The following is a 17,225-nucleotide window of genomic DNA, read 5'->3' as shown; positions in this document are numbered from 1 at the left end:
TTATTTCTCTTGACTTCAAAAGTTAAACATATGTTAAAGAATGATTACAGCTGGAACATTACCATAACTTTCCCTGATCAGATACTAATCAAGCTTATATGCATTTCCAGCATTTATTTTTGTTTTAAGTAAAATTTCATAGCACATTAACATATTAAAAAAATCATCAGTGTGTGGATTTTATCTCTTTTACTAATTTACTTTCACTTTTCCACAGGCATTAATTCCTTGTTGGGTACAGCTCCAGGAATGTTCACACCCATAATTCTGTAATCCATCTGTGAACCTTGGTATTGAGTGAAGTAGCTGACTGCAGAGTCACTATCTAGCAATCACAAGCAGGAACTCTGGCTGGCCTTGTTGTCCATGACTGAGGGATATGGAAGCTAATTGTACAAACCCCATCATTATCTCACCGAGACATGCAAACTCAGCAGAGACCAGGGATGAAGCTTTCCAATTTCTTCTTGGAAAAAAATCACTGAGCCAGCAACTACATTATTTTTTTGCAGGAATACATAAACAGCAGAGAATAAAAGCCATTTGAACAAAGGGTTTCAAGTTCCAAGAAAAGGCAACACTTCAATGAAAACAGACATGCAAATACAATACTTTGCTCGTTCCTTGTGCTTTGATGCATTCAACAGTTCCATAATTACCATAGAATATATGTTATCATTCATTATTTATCACATATGTCAAGAGATATAAAAGGTTGTTGGAAGGGCAGACTGCGCTACATTTTTGCTGGCATAGCATTTGAGGGGGGGGGGGGGGGGGGGGGATCCCGGTTAGACCAGTCTACAAAGTGAAAACTGAAAAGCCACAGAATTTGTATTAAATCTCAGAGTATTTAAAATATAAGGAGTAAACCTAAAGTCCCAAGGGTGGTCACTAACATTTCTGGAAAATCAAAAGACTGGTTATTAGTCAGTGAAGGAAAGTGTTCTTTGGATGAGCTCAGATGGCGAGCAAATGAAATGTCAAGCTGCGAAAAGATTGCAAAACCAAGATGTCATTCATATAACAACAACAGCAACTTGAATTTATATGGCATCTTTAACATTATGGCCTGAACATCCACAGAGCGGAAATCAAAGTCGGATTGTCACGCCCCGTCAACTTCCTTACCTTCACATTTTTTCAATGGTGTCACGCCTGACCATCCGACTCAGGCCGCGTGAGAACTGTGCAGTGGAGCGGAGGCAGACAGAAGGCGGCCACACCCCTTTTTATGGCCCTGGCTGTTGCAAATCATGTGAGTTTACAAGTCCAGCCACTTTCATGCCACAGAGAAGGTAGATTTGTCAGCCAAGTAGTTACAACTTTGACCACTTGGGGGTGGTTTGGCCATTTGGCAGAGGGTGGTGTGGGGGTTTCAGCCTGTCCTACCCTGGGGTGGGGGTAGGAGGGGGAAAAGTTTGCTGAAGACTTTGGTTAGTTTGGGAGGGGGCCGGGGAGAGAAAGAGTCCCATATGTACAATGGTTATTCATGTATGTTGCCCTGGAACTCAGACGTTATGGCCCATTATAAAATACCCCAAGACAAACGTTACAAATCAAACCAAGGTGATATTTGGACAGGATAAGAGAAGTTTGGTCAAAGAAGGTCTAATAATAATAATTAATAATAATAATCTTTATTGTCACAAGTAGGCTTGCATTAACACTGCAATGAAGTTACTGTGAAAAGTCCCTAGTCGTATTCCAGCACCTGTTCGGGTACACGAAGGGAGAATCCAGAATGTCCAATTCACCTAACAGCAAGTCTTTTGGGACTTATGGGAGGAAGCCGGAAAGAGAAGAAAGAGGTTCGAGAGATTTAGGAAGGGAATTCCACAACTTAAGGCGCTGTCACCAATTGTCGGGCAACAAAACTCAGGAATGATCAATTACAAATTATAAATTGGTTTCCCTGTGGGTTTCACACCATATGTGTCTTGTAAACAGATCTCTTTTAAAGAATATCCTCTTTTGTTGCTACAAAGATTGCATGAGCAGCTAAAATATAATTGATGATCTAGTTAAAGAATAAAGTACAGAAGTATCCTTAGGCTGATTAAATTATTGTTTTTGCTCTATGCACAAATTGTCCTCCTACAAATTCTGCTTTACTTTACATGGGGTCAATTTCAGCTCCCATAAGGAAACTAACAGGAGCTGAATAGAGTGAGAACAATGGTGCCACAGGGAGTTCTCCCAATTTCTATGGCCCAGTTTTCATGGTTGAGGTGAGCTGGCAGCAAGAAAGGGCAGATTGCCAATTATGGGATGTATAAGGGTTTCTGGCAGTTTAAAGATGCATTAATCTGAAGCCAAAAGAGCCAAACAAACAGTGGGTCTCAGAAAGATGGCTGGGAGAAGAATCTTGGCAGAGTCTTGAGGTTTTCAAACATTCCCAAATCAAATATAATGTAAGCCAAAGTCCCATACTTCCACTCTTCCAACAGAAGCTGGCACACAAGAGGGAAACTAATCACAAAGAGTGTTCTCACACTCGTCATGAAGGTTTTCTTCTAATGGTTCATCTGTGCAATGCTCCTACAGCAGAACAAAGGTATGTAGTATATAGCACAATACAATTTTATTGAACATCTCTTTTCATCTGTACTGCAGGATGCTACCAGACTTGGTCCGGTATTTCAATTGTCTTGCCCAGCAAAGACACAATCATATTCATAACTTTAAACATGGACTGTATTCAGTATAGAATTTCCTTGAACTTACTTTTTTTTTTAAATCAGGCTAAGGTGACTGAAAATGACTTTTGCAATTCTGCACAGACTCAGAAGTATCTCAAGTCTCCAGAAACCTCCCGAATGACAATAGTTGGGGTGGCTTCCTTGAATGGGCATACCAAGGTGAAAAACATTTGTGGAATTCACACCTTCTATTGCATGTAGACTTACCCACAACACTCCAAATCAATGGACTCGAAGACCCACTGTCTCCGAGCTTGATAACAGAGCTGCAGAAACAAGTTTAATCATGTGTAGGTATGTATGTCCACCATCCATCCCTCATTGTCAGCAATGGCTTTGAACTTCAAATTATTCTGGATGGATAATAGAAGTATTGATCACATGGTCGCCTGATTGAAACCCCCTTCAGATAACCAATCTTACTACTCCAAGCACCAGGACAAAACCAGCCAATCTGCAAATAACACAGTAAGAAACTGCAGCAGCCTCAGCAAAGGCAGCAACATCCATGCTTTAAGACTGGAAATGAAATGAAATGAAAATCGCTTATTGTCACGAGTAGACTTCAATGAAGTTACTGTGAAAAGCCCCTAGTCGCCACATTCCGGCGCCTGTCCGGGGAGGCTGGTACGGGAATCGAACCGTGCTGCTGGCCTGCTTTAAAAGCCAGCGATTTAGCCTTGTGAGCTAAACCAGCCCCTGATGAGCTAAACCAGCCCCTGATGAGCTAAACCAGCCCCTGATTGAGCTAAACCAGCTAAACCAGATTGAGCTAAATGCAACATTATCAGGTCTCCAAGCATTTTCAAGTGCACCAGTACAGAAAACCGACCTAGTAATAAGTCTACATGCAATTAATTTCATGATTTGTTGAAAAATCTATCTCTTCAAGGGAATCCTGTAACAACTTAGAATATAACTTGTTATTGAATTCTTCTAGATAAACTTCAACAGTGGAAAATAATCTCTTCTTCACCAGGCCTATATCAAGATGAGTCAATCACATAACTTACAAACTATTCCATTGTTTAGAACTTGTAAAAGTGAACCATCCTCTTTAGCTGTATTTTCCTCAAGTGCGTGTGTGAGTGGTGAATGGCGCAGCATTAGGTTTTCGGGGTTAACGTTTGAATAAATAATCCTCTTTACTTGAACCCAAAAAATGTGTGCTGCTGTTATTCAAACTGACCATACACTCAGGGGTTAAGAAGCAGGCAAACCTTCCTTTTCAAAAATGCTCTGATTACAGCTAGTAAGGGAAAGGAACAGGGGTTTCAGATATCTCTCATTCCTGTCTGTAACAGAATTGTTCTTTGAGATCTCCAATAGGATGTCTGATGGGGCTCTAGTTAAGTCATCTTACACTGGTCGTGTTCTACAGCTGTGCCTGGATTTCTAAAAAGTGATAAGGAAAACATGCAGGGAGTAGCACTCATATTCAAATATAACAACTTTCTATGCAGTGAAAAACAGTAGGGTGATGGACAACTGACGCAATATAAAATCATCTGAGCACAGACTCGCATGATTCAACCCCGGTTATCATACGCGATTAGGAGATGAATAGAGTGGAATCCATTTGATTCATGTCGTTTGCTGTGTTGTGAGAAGGAGCCTACAGGATGGCTTGGTTACAGTCAATAACTGGATTTGGGGAAACCTCCCATCTCAACAAACTTCAGAATCCTGTGCGACTACTTGTGAATGCCAACGGAGAAAATGAGGAATGAGAGCCCAATATTTATCTCTCAACCAACATCACTAAACGCAGATTATATGCTCATAAATTGTGTGTGCAAATTGGATGCCATATTTCCATACAACAATGACACTTTCAAAATATTTAACGTGGTGTGAAGCACTTAGGATAGTGAAAGATATGATATAAATACATGTTCTTTCTTACAGGACTGTACATCTGTTTGGTTCAGTTATCAAATCAAGACAATTCTCTGATTTATTACATTAGAGCTAGGATTTTGATCCAACCACAGCGAAGGAACTGCAATATATTTGCAAGTCAGGACAGTGAGTGGGCTGGAGGGGAATTTCCATGTGTCATGGAAAGCTGCAAAACTCTATAAAACGTGAGTAAATCTGCAATATTCTTATGAGAATTGCTTATGACACCATAAAGTGCCACCATCCCAGCATGAAGACGCGTTCATGTGGGTTGGAAAGTCAGTGCTTCAAATTTCTCTACATGGCATAAATTGATAGTTTCAGCAAGTGAAGGGCGAGAGTTTCAACAGCAACTGCTTGTCATGTCTCCTTGCAACTCAATCCAGGTAGGCATCACTAACTGGAGACATTAGCATTTGTTTAAAAATCCAGCAGCTATAATCCCAAACTTCAAAACCTTTTTAGTAGCTTGCTGAAGGATATATGCCTTCAACCTGGTGGAAGGACAAATGTTAGACAATTTACAATATCTCAGCCATTTAGACTTGCAAAATGTCGAAGTCCAATGCCATACCTCACTTATCAATCTTTAGTTACTTAATCAAGATCTTAGGTAATAAATAAGCATGGCAAATAAACATAGCCATCATGAAGATAACCCCCGCCCACTGGGTTGGATGCTGACTCAGCAGTGCTCATTCCAAAGAAATCTTTTTATCCATGACTGGTAGCAGACTATAGCTGCAGGAAGTGATTTAATATTGGTTTGAGTAGTTATATGTTCTTGCTGATGAACATGGTCTAAGTGACTGATTTTATATCTCTAAAGGTCTCTTAGGTTCCAATAGTTTATCACCACAACAGCTCTGGATTGCTCCAAAGAGGCATCAATTAATGATACAAAAGTCTGCTGCTTTTCCTAAACAGTTTTCTTTTCACAGTTACTTTAGTGGGATGCTGTTTATTATATGTGGTTAGTCAAACTACAACATCACTGCACTAGATTGAAGTGGATTGGAATCAGTATTCAGTTTGAAATGCAGAGCACAGGTCACATATTTTGTGATTTGTTTAGTTAAAACTAAATAACATTCTATTTTGTCAAAAATAAATTAACAAAAAGATATCTGAAAATGATTTTTCTGTCAAATTTGTGGAATATTTAAGTGATAATATTGGTTAGTTACATTATTTTGCTGATTATGGGAATTTTACACGAGTTATAAAATGTTATCTTCTGATGTTCGACTTCACATGGCTAATAGGAGACTCATGCTGCTGTTGCTTTTTACCCAGCAGTGTCTGTGGAGTAGAAAGATGTGGTTGCTCTGCTTGCTTCTATCACAGTGGAGTGGAGTTGTCACACTACTCCTGCATATATTCAAGCACATATGCGGCTTACAAGGCTCTAACCCAGGATTAGCTTCCATTGATTTATGAAGAAGCTATAAAATATTAAAAGGCTGTAATCTTATAATTTTTGGGACAAAAATAAACCAGCGGCTCTTACTATATTGGAGATTGTACCATTCATGTTGGCAGGTCCAATCTGACAGTTTTACAGTGCACATCCAAAATCATTAACATATTGAAGATCTCTATATGACACCAGAATGAAAGATACTGTCTGAAGATGTTAGGTAATAAAAGGTGATAGCTTTGCTTTAAAATGTTTTCATCTGACATTTTTACCATAAGATAGCTAAGAAAATGTCACAGTGCTATGAATCGGCTGATATTTTTTCAAAAGATATATTGCATTAATTGTTTGCACTTCTGAGCATTTTGATTAATTTTTAGGCATGAGTTTTAGGCATGAGTGATAATAATAATCATAATCATTTTTATTATTCAAGCTTTGAGAATTAATCAAAAAGCAAAATTTTGCCATCTCAACAAAGCTTCTTCTGCCAATCTAAATTGTGCTGTTGTACCACACCAGGGGCGGCATGGTGGCACAATGGTTAGCACTGCTGCCTCACAGTTCCGGGTTCGATTCCGACCGCGGGTGACTGTCCGTGTGGAGTTTGTACATTCTCCTCATTTCTGCGTGGGTTTCCCCCCAAAGTCCAAAAATAGCTAGGTGGATCGGCTACACTAAATTGCCCTAGGTGAGGTTACGGAGATAGTAACATGCCCATCTGGAGAGTCGGTGCAGACTTGACAGGTCGAATGGCCTCCTTCTGCACTGTAGGGATTCTATGAGGATTCTGTGGTTAGTTAATCACTCCAAGAAGAAATTTGAAAACTTGAAGACTGGGCTGTTAAGCAAATAATGATCTTTAACATAGATAAATATGAAGTGATGCACTTATGTAGGAAAAATAAGGGACTGAAGAGAAAACAGATCTAGGGATACAGGTGAACAGATCACATGTATCCCAGACTAATTAGAAATGCTAAGAGAAACACTGGGACTTAATTTAGAAGTAGTGAAGTTGTGTTAAATCCTTGTCAGATCTTAGCATACTGAGCACAGTTCTGGTCTCCAATCGATAAAAAAGGCCAGAGAGGCAATGGAGGAAGTGGGAAAAAAAAAGATATATAAGAATGGCACCAGAACTGAGAAACCACAATTATTGGGAAAGACTGAGCAGGTTGGGGCTTCTACAAGACGGATATGAGAATTTGTTGTCTGCAAATACTAAATCTTTAAATACATTGTGGGTGGCTTGGCTGATTATTTCAATTGATTGTAGACACTGCATGAATCCTGGCTACATGTCTTGTACATTTGGCGTAATCATTTATTTAAAAGTGCTCCTGTGGTTAAAATGAACTATTTTACTGGCCACATTGGTGCTATAAAAATAGGATACTCAGTAGGGAACTATGGAACACAGATTTTGCTACAAAGAAGAAAGAACTAATAATTCATGAGTTGTAGAAGCTATGAGTGCTATTAAGACTTTCCTCTAAATTCTGAACTCCACAATTCCCGAGTGCACAATTTATTAGACCCTGTTTAAGATCATAGTTGTTGCAACAGGGCACTTCACTTCCCAGCTAATTTTCAGCAATCAGAATCAAGGGGGGTTAAAAATACACAGGATGGTGAGGTGCTCTGGAGAGTGAACACTTCCACCTCGTGCGTGAGGTTGGGGCTGATACAGCTGAAGGTGGTATATAGAGCACACCTCACAAGGATGAGCCAATTCTTTGAAGGGGTAGAAGGTGTGTGTGAACATTGGGGGGCCCGCAAATCACGTTCATATCTTTTGGTCCTGTCCAAAGCTGGAGGACTATTGGAAGGAGGTTTTTAAGGTAATCTCTAAAGTGGTGCACGTGAAACTGGACCCGGGCCCTCGGGAGGCCATATTCGGGGTGTCGGACCAGCCGGGTTTGGAAACAGGTGCGGAGGCAGATGTTGTAGCCTTTGCCTTGTTGATCGCCCAAAGGCGGATCCTGATGGGATGGAGAGCAACCTCTCCATCCTGTGTCCTGGCGTGGCGGGGCGGACCTATTGGAATTCTTGACTCTTGAAAAGGTTAAGTTTGAACTGAGACGAAGGATGGAGGGGTTCTACAATTCATGGGCATTATTCATTATGCACTTTCAAGAACTGGATAACATCGAACATTAGTTGGGGGGAGTGGTTGGGAGGGTTGGTGGGAGGGGGACTGTGAGTGTTAATGGTGACTATGGGTGATTCCTTTTGTTATTTGTTTATGTTAACATGCGGGCTAATGTTTGGGGTTTGGTGGGAGGATGGGATCGTGGTTATTGATATGGGGATTGACATTATATTTGTTACTGCTTATTGTTTATTGTTGGTGGGTGCAAATTTCAGAGAAAATGTGAAAAAGGAGAATAAAAATATTTTTAAAAAATTACACAGGCCAAGACACCTTTAAAAGGGCAAAATGCAAAAAATAAAAGAACCTGAGATGACAACAAAAAAGCTTGCATTTATATAGTAACCTTATGTAATTTTTAAAAGAATTTTTAAAGAATTATAAGGCAAATTTGATCCCCAGCTGCATATGGTAATATTAAGCTTGGTCAAAGAGGTAGGTTTTAAGGAGTGTATTATAGGGGTAAAGAGAGATCAAGGGAAGATGGTTTGGGTGTGAATTCCAGAGCTTAGGGTCCAGGCAGCTAAAAGCAAATCCAACAGTGGTGCAGCAATTCAAATCTGGGATGCAAAGGAGACCAAAATTAGAAGAGCGCAGGTATCTCGGAGGGTTGTGGGTTTAGAGAAAACTTACAGATAGGGAGGGGTGAGGCCATGGAGGATTTTAAAAACAAGAATGAGAATTTAAAATAAAATCATTGCTTGACCGAGAGTCAATTTAGGTTAAGGAACAAGGGGAGTGAGTAGGACTTGAGGCGAGTGAGGACATGCGCAGCAGAACTTTGGATGAACTCAAATTTTCAAAATGTAGAATGTGGGAGGCTGGCTAGTGGCCTGTTGGAAAGTCAAGTCTAGAGGTGACAAAGGCATGAATGAAGGTTTTAGCAGCAGATAATCATTGTTATGATGGTAGAAACAAGTAGTCATATTGATGTTGTGGAGGTGTGGTCAGAAGCTCACCTCAGGGGTTAAATATGATACCAAGGTTGTGAACACTCTGGTTGTTGAGTGTCATTAGAACACATGAAAACTAACACTGTTTTTGTGGCAGCAGATAGATGAAAAATAAGAAGGGACCAAGAATAGATCCTTGGGGGACACCAGAGGCAACAGTCTTGAAATAAGAAGAATCATAGAATTCCTACAGTGCAGAAGGAGGCCCATCGAGTATGCACCAACACTTGAAAGAGCACTCCACCCAAACCCACTTCCCTGTAATATCCCAAAAACTCCTTAACCTACCCTGCACATCTTTGAACACTAAGGGTTAATTTTAGCAAGTCCAATCCACCTAACCTGCACATCTTTGGTCTGTGGGAGGAAACAGGAGCACCCGGAGGAAACCCACACAGACACAGGGAGAATGTGCAAACTCCATACAGGCAGTTAAAGAACATAGAACATACAGTGCAGAAGGCCATTCGGCCCATCGAGTCTGCACCGACCCACTTAAGCCCTCACCTCCATCCTATCCCCGTAACCCGAACGCCTCCTAATCTTTTTGGTCACTAATGGCAATTTACCATGGCCAATTCACCTAACCTGCACGTCTTTGGACTGTGGGAGGAAACCAGAGTACCCGGAGGAAACCCACGCAGATATGGGGAGAACGTGCAGACTGCGCACAGACAGTGACCCAGCGGGGAATCGAACCTGGGACCCTGGCGCTGTGAAGCCACAGTGCTATCGACTTATGCTACCGTGCTGCCCAAGCTGGGACTTTGAGGCAGCAGTGCTAACCACTGTGCCATCGTGCCGACCAAGAGAAGCCTTTGTCAGCAATGCTCTGTCTATAATTAGATGGAATCAGGCAATTGCAGTGCTACAACAAAAGGATGGCCAGCAGAGAGGCATTGGAGGAGGATTGTGTAGTGAACTATGTCAAAGCTAAAGGCCTGTTGGGTGGGACGAGAAAGAATAGTTTACCTTTGTCACAATCATAAAGGATGTCATTGCAGTACTGCAACAGGGGTAGAAACCTGATAGGAGATCTGGAAAAGATGGCATGGATTTCGGAGGTGTCAATATGTTTAAAGATTACACTAAATTAATTTAGAGGGGAAGGGAACTTAATTGGAATGTGTTGATCAATGACAATTTAGCAGAGAACACCTTTAAAGGAAATATATTGGACATTCCTAAATATATTCCAAAAAACAAAAGTTCAGAACAAGAATTATCAAATTAAAAATTAAACGAAGTGGAAAGCAACCTCTATGAGTCCAATATGAGAAAGCAGTCAATGAGATGGCAAAAGGAAGATGCTGAAAGATGTCTAATGAAAATAAAAAGAGAGACACCTTGGAATAAAACATGCAATGGAAAATTAAGTCATAGTGAAAAATTGATTCAGTACATCAGCAGCAACAGGGCGAGGTGCAAAAGGTGACAACCCTAAAAAATGGAAGTGGGCTTGAAACTGAAGACAACACAAGATTGCAAACATTCTGAATAATTATTTCCTCCTCACAAAGTCACGAATAACATCCCCTACCCAAATTAACACAAGTAAGGAATTAGTATCCATGAACTAGCAATCCTTCCAGACTAAAAGGACTGACAATAAATAAATTCATAGTAATTCAGAGTGTTGAAAGAGACTAGAGAAAAGATTGGTAGACATTGACAATCATCATAAGGGAGAGATACCGACAAATTGGAAATAGGCTAATGAATGCTCATTCAAAAAGAGGAAGATACTGTCTGACCAATCTGTTTGGAAGGGCCAGCCCAAGTGGACTACACATAGGAAGTAAAAAGCAGCAAATATACTCCAAGAATGATACCAAAATAGCCAAGGATGAAGTCAAAAGAAACCCAGGGGAATAGTATACTCAATGCTAAACATGTCCAATCAATTAGTAGCAGCAATCAACAAAGTTAGAAAAATGTAGAATTACATAGGTCGAATAGTTGAATACAAGTTAAAGGAAATAATGACCAAATCATGCAGTGCCTTCATCTTCATCTTTAGGCAGTCCCTCGGAGTACAGAATAACTTGATTCCACACTAAAGATTAGTTTTCAGGTGACTGAGGAGTCGAATGTGTGACATCCAGTGCCCTCCTGGGGCTCGCTTGCCATGTCGAAGCTCCGAGTAGAGCACTTATTTTGGGAATCACGTGTCAAGCAGGTGGATGATGTGGGCAAACCAACAGAGCTGATTAAGCGTTGTCAATGCTTCGATGCTGGGGATGTTGACCTGAGCAATACCACTGACTTTGGTTCATCTATCTTGCCAATGAATTTGCAGGATCTTGCGTAGGTAACGCTAGTGGCACTTCTCCAGGATTTTGAGGTGCTTACAGAACATAGTCCATGTCTCTGAAGCATATAGGAGGGTGGGTATCATCACTGCTCTGTAGACCATGAGCTTGGTTCTGGTTCTGAGGTCCTGTCTTCAAACACTCTCTTCCTCAGGTGACACAAGGCTATGCTGGCTCACAGAAAGTAGCTTTGAACCTCATTGTCGACGTTTGCCCTTATTGACAGTCGGCTCCCAAGTGGAAAATGGTCCATGCTGTGCAAGTCCTTGTCATGGATTTTGATAACTGGGTGGGGGACAATGCTGTGGGACGGGGCAGGTTGGTAGAGGCCCATGCTCTCGGACCATGTTAATTGAAAATCTTGGAATACTTTAAGAAGCAATTTGTTTCTGAAATGGGGAGACTTTAGGACCCTGTGGATGAATTAAGATGGGTCAAATGGCTTTCTGTAATTAACTGGTAATCAATGTACCGCCCTGACTCAGTGGTGGATTTTGTTGTTTCGATCCAAGAATGCAGCATCAACCTGTGACTGCAGTTGGCATACAATGCTATATGCACCAAATAGATTGCACAAGTTTATTCCAGTTTTAATTGGCATGTGGCAAACAATCAACTTCATCTCAACCAAGTAAATTCCTAAATATGAGTCTCTACAACCATCAGAAATAAACAACAATAATGAAAGAAGAAAATATTGAGGGGTTTAGCATTTTTGGAAAGTAAATAAATTGCCTCACATGGATCGAAATGTATCCCAGGCTGCTAAGAGAAACAAGGGACGAAATGGCTGAGACTTTGACTATCCTTTATCAAACCTCTCTGGTTTTAGAGGTGATGCCAGAGGGTTGGAGGATTGCTTGTGCTATACCACTGCTTAAAAAGGAAAGAAGTGACAGACCAAGTAATGACAGGCCAGTCAGCCTAACCTTGGTCGTGGGAAGATTATTGAAAAATATTCTGAGTGACAGTATAAACTGTCATTTAGAAATGATGTGGAGATGCCGGCGTTGGACTGGGGTGAGCACAGTAAGAAGTCTTACAACACCAGGTTAAAGTCCAACAGGTTTGTTTCAAACACGAGCTTTCGGAGCACGGCTCCTTCTTCAGGTGAATGAAGAACATTCACCTGAAGAAGGAGCCGTGCTCCGAAAGCTCGTGTTTGAAACAAACCTGTTGGACTTTAACCTGGTGTTGTAAGACTTCTTACTGTCATTTAGAAAGGCATGGATTAATCAAGGGCACTTGACATCAATTGTTTTTTAAGAGAAGGTCGTGTTGGACTAACTTGATTGAATTTTTTAAGGAGGGATCAAGGAAGCTTGACGAAAGTAGCATGGATTATATAGCAAGGCTTTTGACAAGGTCACACATGACTTACTTGTTAGAAATGTACAGTAACCCTAGGATAGAAGAGAAAGTGATAAATTGGGTCCAAAGTTGGCTCAGTGGCAGAATGCAAAGGCTAAGTGTCAATGGATGTTTTTGTGACTGGACGTTTGTTCCAGTAGGATTACACAGAGCTCGTACACTTTGTGGTATATATCAATAGTTTAGACTGAAACATAACAGTGATTAAGATTTTTGCAGATAATACAAAAATTGGCCACAAGGTTGATAATAAGAAATATACTGAAGGGCAGGAAAAAGGCAAGTGGAATTCAGTCTGGAGAAGTGTATCGTAATGAATTTGGGGAGGGCAAACAAGGTAGGAGAACACAAAATAAGTTGTAGGATGCTGAAAGGAACAATGGGGACGTTGAGTGCATATCCATAGATTCCCAAAGATGTAGGGCATGTAGATAAGCCAGTTAAGAAGGCATAAAGGATATTTTTCTTTATGAGCAGAGACACATAAGAGCAGTGAGGGTATGCAATTATGCCATATATCACTACTTGCGCCACAAGTAGAGTACTATTCTGGTTACCACATTACAGGAAGGATTTGATCACACTTGATAGGTTACAGAGGAGCTTTTAAAAGGGTGTTATGATGAATGGAAAATTTTAGTTATGAGGAAAGATTGGATAGGCTGGGATGTTTTCTTTGGATCAGAGGAGGCTCAGGAGTTTTAATTCAGGTGTATAATATTATAAAGGGACTAGGATGGACAGGATAGACATATTTTCCTCAGCAGAGAGGTTAATAACCAGGGTCAGAGATTTAAAACAATTGGCAGGGGCATTAAAGGAGAGTTGAGAAGAGTTTGTTTTCTCTCAGAGGGTAGTAGGGGTCTGGTGTTCAGTACCCAAAAGGGTGGTAAAAGGAGAAACTTTCATCGTATTTCAAGAACACTGGGGTAAGCATTTAAAATGTCATAGCCAGAGCTGGAAAGTCTTCTTTCCACCAGGATATGCACAATGGACATAATAGCCTCCTTCTGTGCTGTAAGTTGTCCATGGTTTCTACAGGTGCAAACCTAGGTAACGAAGAGCTCATCAGCAAGATAGATGCATAAAAAAACTTCTAGATAAAGTTTGAATATGAGAAGATAAGCAAAATAAATGCTCAAAGATTAAGCCAATGGAGGGAACAAATCTCTGGATATAGGCATTGGTGGGTTCAGAGTGAAAGAGATAGCTTCAGTTAAGCACATTGCTGAATTTAGATGCACAAAGAACAGTAATATATTTTTTTATTAACACAGTAAAAATATATACAAGGCCTAACGGTACAAACAGTAATTTTATGTTGGAGAAACAGGGTACCCTCCCCTCAGTACCAATGTACGGGGAGGGGGGGTGGATACTCTGATTATTAAAACAGTCCCACAACACATTTCTACAAAAAGCAAATGGTACAAGCACTAAACTTTGTGCTGGAGAGACCAGATACCTCTGTACCAACAGAAGGGAAAGGAAGGGGGTGGTGGGGAGAGAGGGGAAAGGAGGGTGGTGGGGAGGGAGGGAGTCAGGGTGTTGGTGGAGGGGGCAATAGGGCACTGCCTGAACTATCTACAGAGGCAGAAAAATAAAAGAACCTTCAATTATGATGTGCCAGGTTCCGGGAGTCCCCCAGAGGGGGTGAGTTTTAAATAATTCTGCTGCATAAAGTGGGGTGGTCATTGTCAATTAAGACAGCCACTAAAAGCAGGACAATAAAATTAGCACAATTCTTCTACAAGTGGATGATGAAATTCCTTCCCTAAATCAACAAACTGTATTTTATTACTTACCTAAGGGATAGTTTGTACTTCTCCATTATCCAACGAGCTTTGTCTATCATTTGCACCCAAAGAGGTTCTTCATTCAATTGATTCAACTCACACTTATATGGAAGTCCTATGTTAGAAGAAAACACAGGTTCAATAATGGCTCGACATTCAGCATTATCTGCCAACTTTATTGGAAATCTTCTATTAAAGAAGTTTCCTTAAATTAAACTGAGAGGATGTTTGTTTTCATAGCTACATTGATTGAAAAATAGATCTTTAACACGATGTAAGGAAACTAATATTAAGTCAGAGATAAGAACTTACCAAATATTTGTAAGCAAATTAATAGCAATAAAGAAAATAATGTTACTAAAAGGTAACAAATCACCGGACCAGAGTTTCCAACGTGGCATTTTAAAAGAAGTAGGTAGAACTTTGCAGATGCTCTAACTATTACTGCCAAAGTTCTCTCAATTCAGAAACCATTTCATTAAGCTGGAAAATTGCACCAGTCACTTAGCAATTTGTGAAAAGTAGATTGTTCCTGACAAACCTAATAGAATGTTTTGAAGGGTGATTATTGTGGACAGAAAATGTCTATGGATTTAATTATATCAGGAAGATTTGATAAAGTTCCTCCTGTTAGCTAATGTTAAAGTCCATGGAAATGAACACAAATTATTATATAGTTAGAAAATTGGCTAAGCAACAGCAGATATGGGGGACGATGTAATGGAAAAAGCTCCCAGCGTCATATTGAAGGCCACTTCCTGGGTGTTTCCTGGCAGCCGACCTGGTGAGACTGCAGCCCATATTTAATGGCAGTTAAATGATCCCCCACAAACGTCACGCCGGTACTGGCTGCCCCACCAGCTGATTCACTAGACCCGTGACCACAGCTTCTCGCTAACAAAGGGGAGCTGCTTTTAAACACTCCCTCCAAACTCATTCCCAGTCAGCACACAAGCATGGCACCATGCAGACCTGTTCCATGCTTCAGGGATGCAGACGTGTTCCGTGCTTCTGGGATGCAGACCTGTTCCATGCTTATGGGATGCAGACATGTTCCATGCTTCTGGGATGCAGACCTGTTCCATGCTTCTGGGATGCTGACCTGGCCAGGCTTTGGACCTCTATGGAGATGAGATAGGATACCCTGCTCTCCCCAAGGTGGTAGGAGGAACAGCAGCAGGGCCGCCAATGCCACCTGGGAGGCAGTGGCTTTTAGTTCAGACAGCGTGACAAAGAGGACACCGTAAAATGTCCTCCACCTCCACCGGGCCACGACGTTAGGTTAGCACTGGCCCCTGGCATCAGGTTCCCCCCCCAAAAAAAAACCAGGTCAATCAATGGAAACTTGCACCCTCACCACATCCGATCATGCGCTTGTGCCCTTGCACACCCTGTCATCCACCGGCACAACCCTCCATGCCCAGGTGTCGTGCTCACACATGCCACCTGCCATAGACCTCCCTAGTGCATCAAGTGGCGCCTCACAATGCCCTCTCTCTGTCCCCACAGGAGAAGTTAGCCCATATAGGCGGGAAAGGCCCCAGACGGGCAGCGGAGTTCCAGACATAGGGGGCAGGATTCTCCAAACACCCCCCCCCCCCCGGCGGGGCCCCCGCGGCGATTCTCCGGCCCGCGATGGGCCGAAGTCCCGCCGCTGACAGGCCTCTCCCACCAGCGTGAATTAAACCACCTACCTGACCGGCGCGGGCGGGCTCCAGGGTCCTGATTGGGGGGGTGGGGGGAGCTGGCGCAGGGCGATCTGACCTCGCAGCGTGCCCCCACGGTGGCCTGGCCCCGCAATTGGGGCCCACCAATCGGCGGGCGGGCCTGTGCCGTGGGGGCACACCTTTTCTTCCGCCTTCGCCATGGTCTTCACCATGGCGGAGGCGGAAGAGACCCCGTCCCCTGCGCATGCGCTGGTATGACATCAGCAGCCGCTGATGCTCCGGCGCATGCGCGGATGTACGCCGGCCGCTGAAGTCCTTTTGGCCCCGGCTGGCGTGGCGCCAAAGGCTGTTCACGCCAGCCAGCGGAGTGGGAACCACTCCGGCGCGGGCCTAGCCCCTCAATGTGAGGGCTTGGCCCCTAAAGGTGCGGAGAACTCCGCACATTTGGGGCGGCCCGACGCCGGAGTGGTTCACGCCACTCTGACACGCCGGGACCCCCCACCCCGCCGGGTAGGGGAGAATCCCAGCCCAGAGACCTCACGCCCTGTGAGGAATGGGCCCTGGGGTTCACGGTGTTGGCCGAGGAGAGAGCAGTCATCGACAGTGAGGTTGGTCTTCAATTGATCCTTCCCTTTCTCTGGCCACATGTCCCTTCTCCTGCAGGATCTCCATCTGATGGGACAAGGCCATCCGGGGTCACTGCCCCCCCAAGAGAACACAGCGTCTTCTTGCTTCAAACTGGATTGCCTTCTGGACTTGTACGTTCCCCTGAAACTGGTGTTCCAGGACCCAGGTATCATGGAAACAATTGTCCTTTGTTCTGGCTACAGAAAAGAAAGGTAACAGCAGCTTCCAGGCATCTGCAGCCACCAGCAGTATCAAGCAGCAAATACAACCTGCAAATATTTTAGCTTATTGACAGTATCAAAAATACAGAAAACAATGCA

General features: G+C 42.4%; 1 protein-coding gene across 1 annotated transcript in view; it reads right to left on the bottom strand.

The window, feature by feature from the left end:
• Nucleotides 1-17,225, bottom strand: part of mysm1 (Myb-like, SWIRM and MPN domains 1) — a 122,360-nt gene that overhangs the window by 13,195 nt on the left and 91,940 nt on the right. Inside the window, exon 18 of the mRNA XM_038794360.1 lies at nucleotides 14,621-14,726. Coding sequence (XP_038650288.1) covers nucleotides 14,621-14,726 — 106 coding nt within the window. The remainder of the gene's footprint in view (nucleotides 1-14,620; nucleotides 14,727-17,225) is intronic.

Source organism: Scyliorhinus canicula, chromosome 4 (genome assembly GCF_902713615.1).
Source record: "Scyliorhinus canicula chromosome 4, sScyCan1.1, whole genome shotgun sequence".
Classification (NCBI taxonomy): domain Eukaryota; kingdom Metazoa; phylum Chordata; class Chondrichthyes; order Carcharhiniformes; family Scyliorhinidae; genus Scyliorhinus; species Scyliorhinus canicula.
This window is presented reverse-complemented; position numbering and strand designations above follow the sequence as displayed.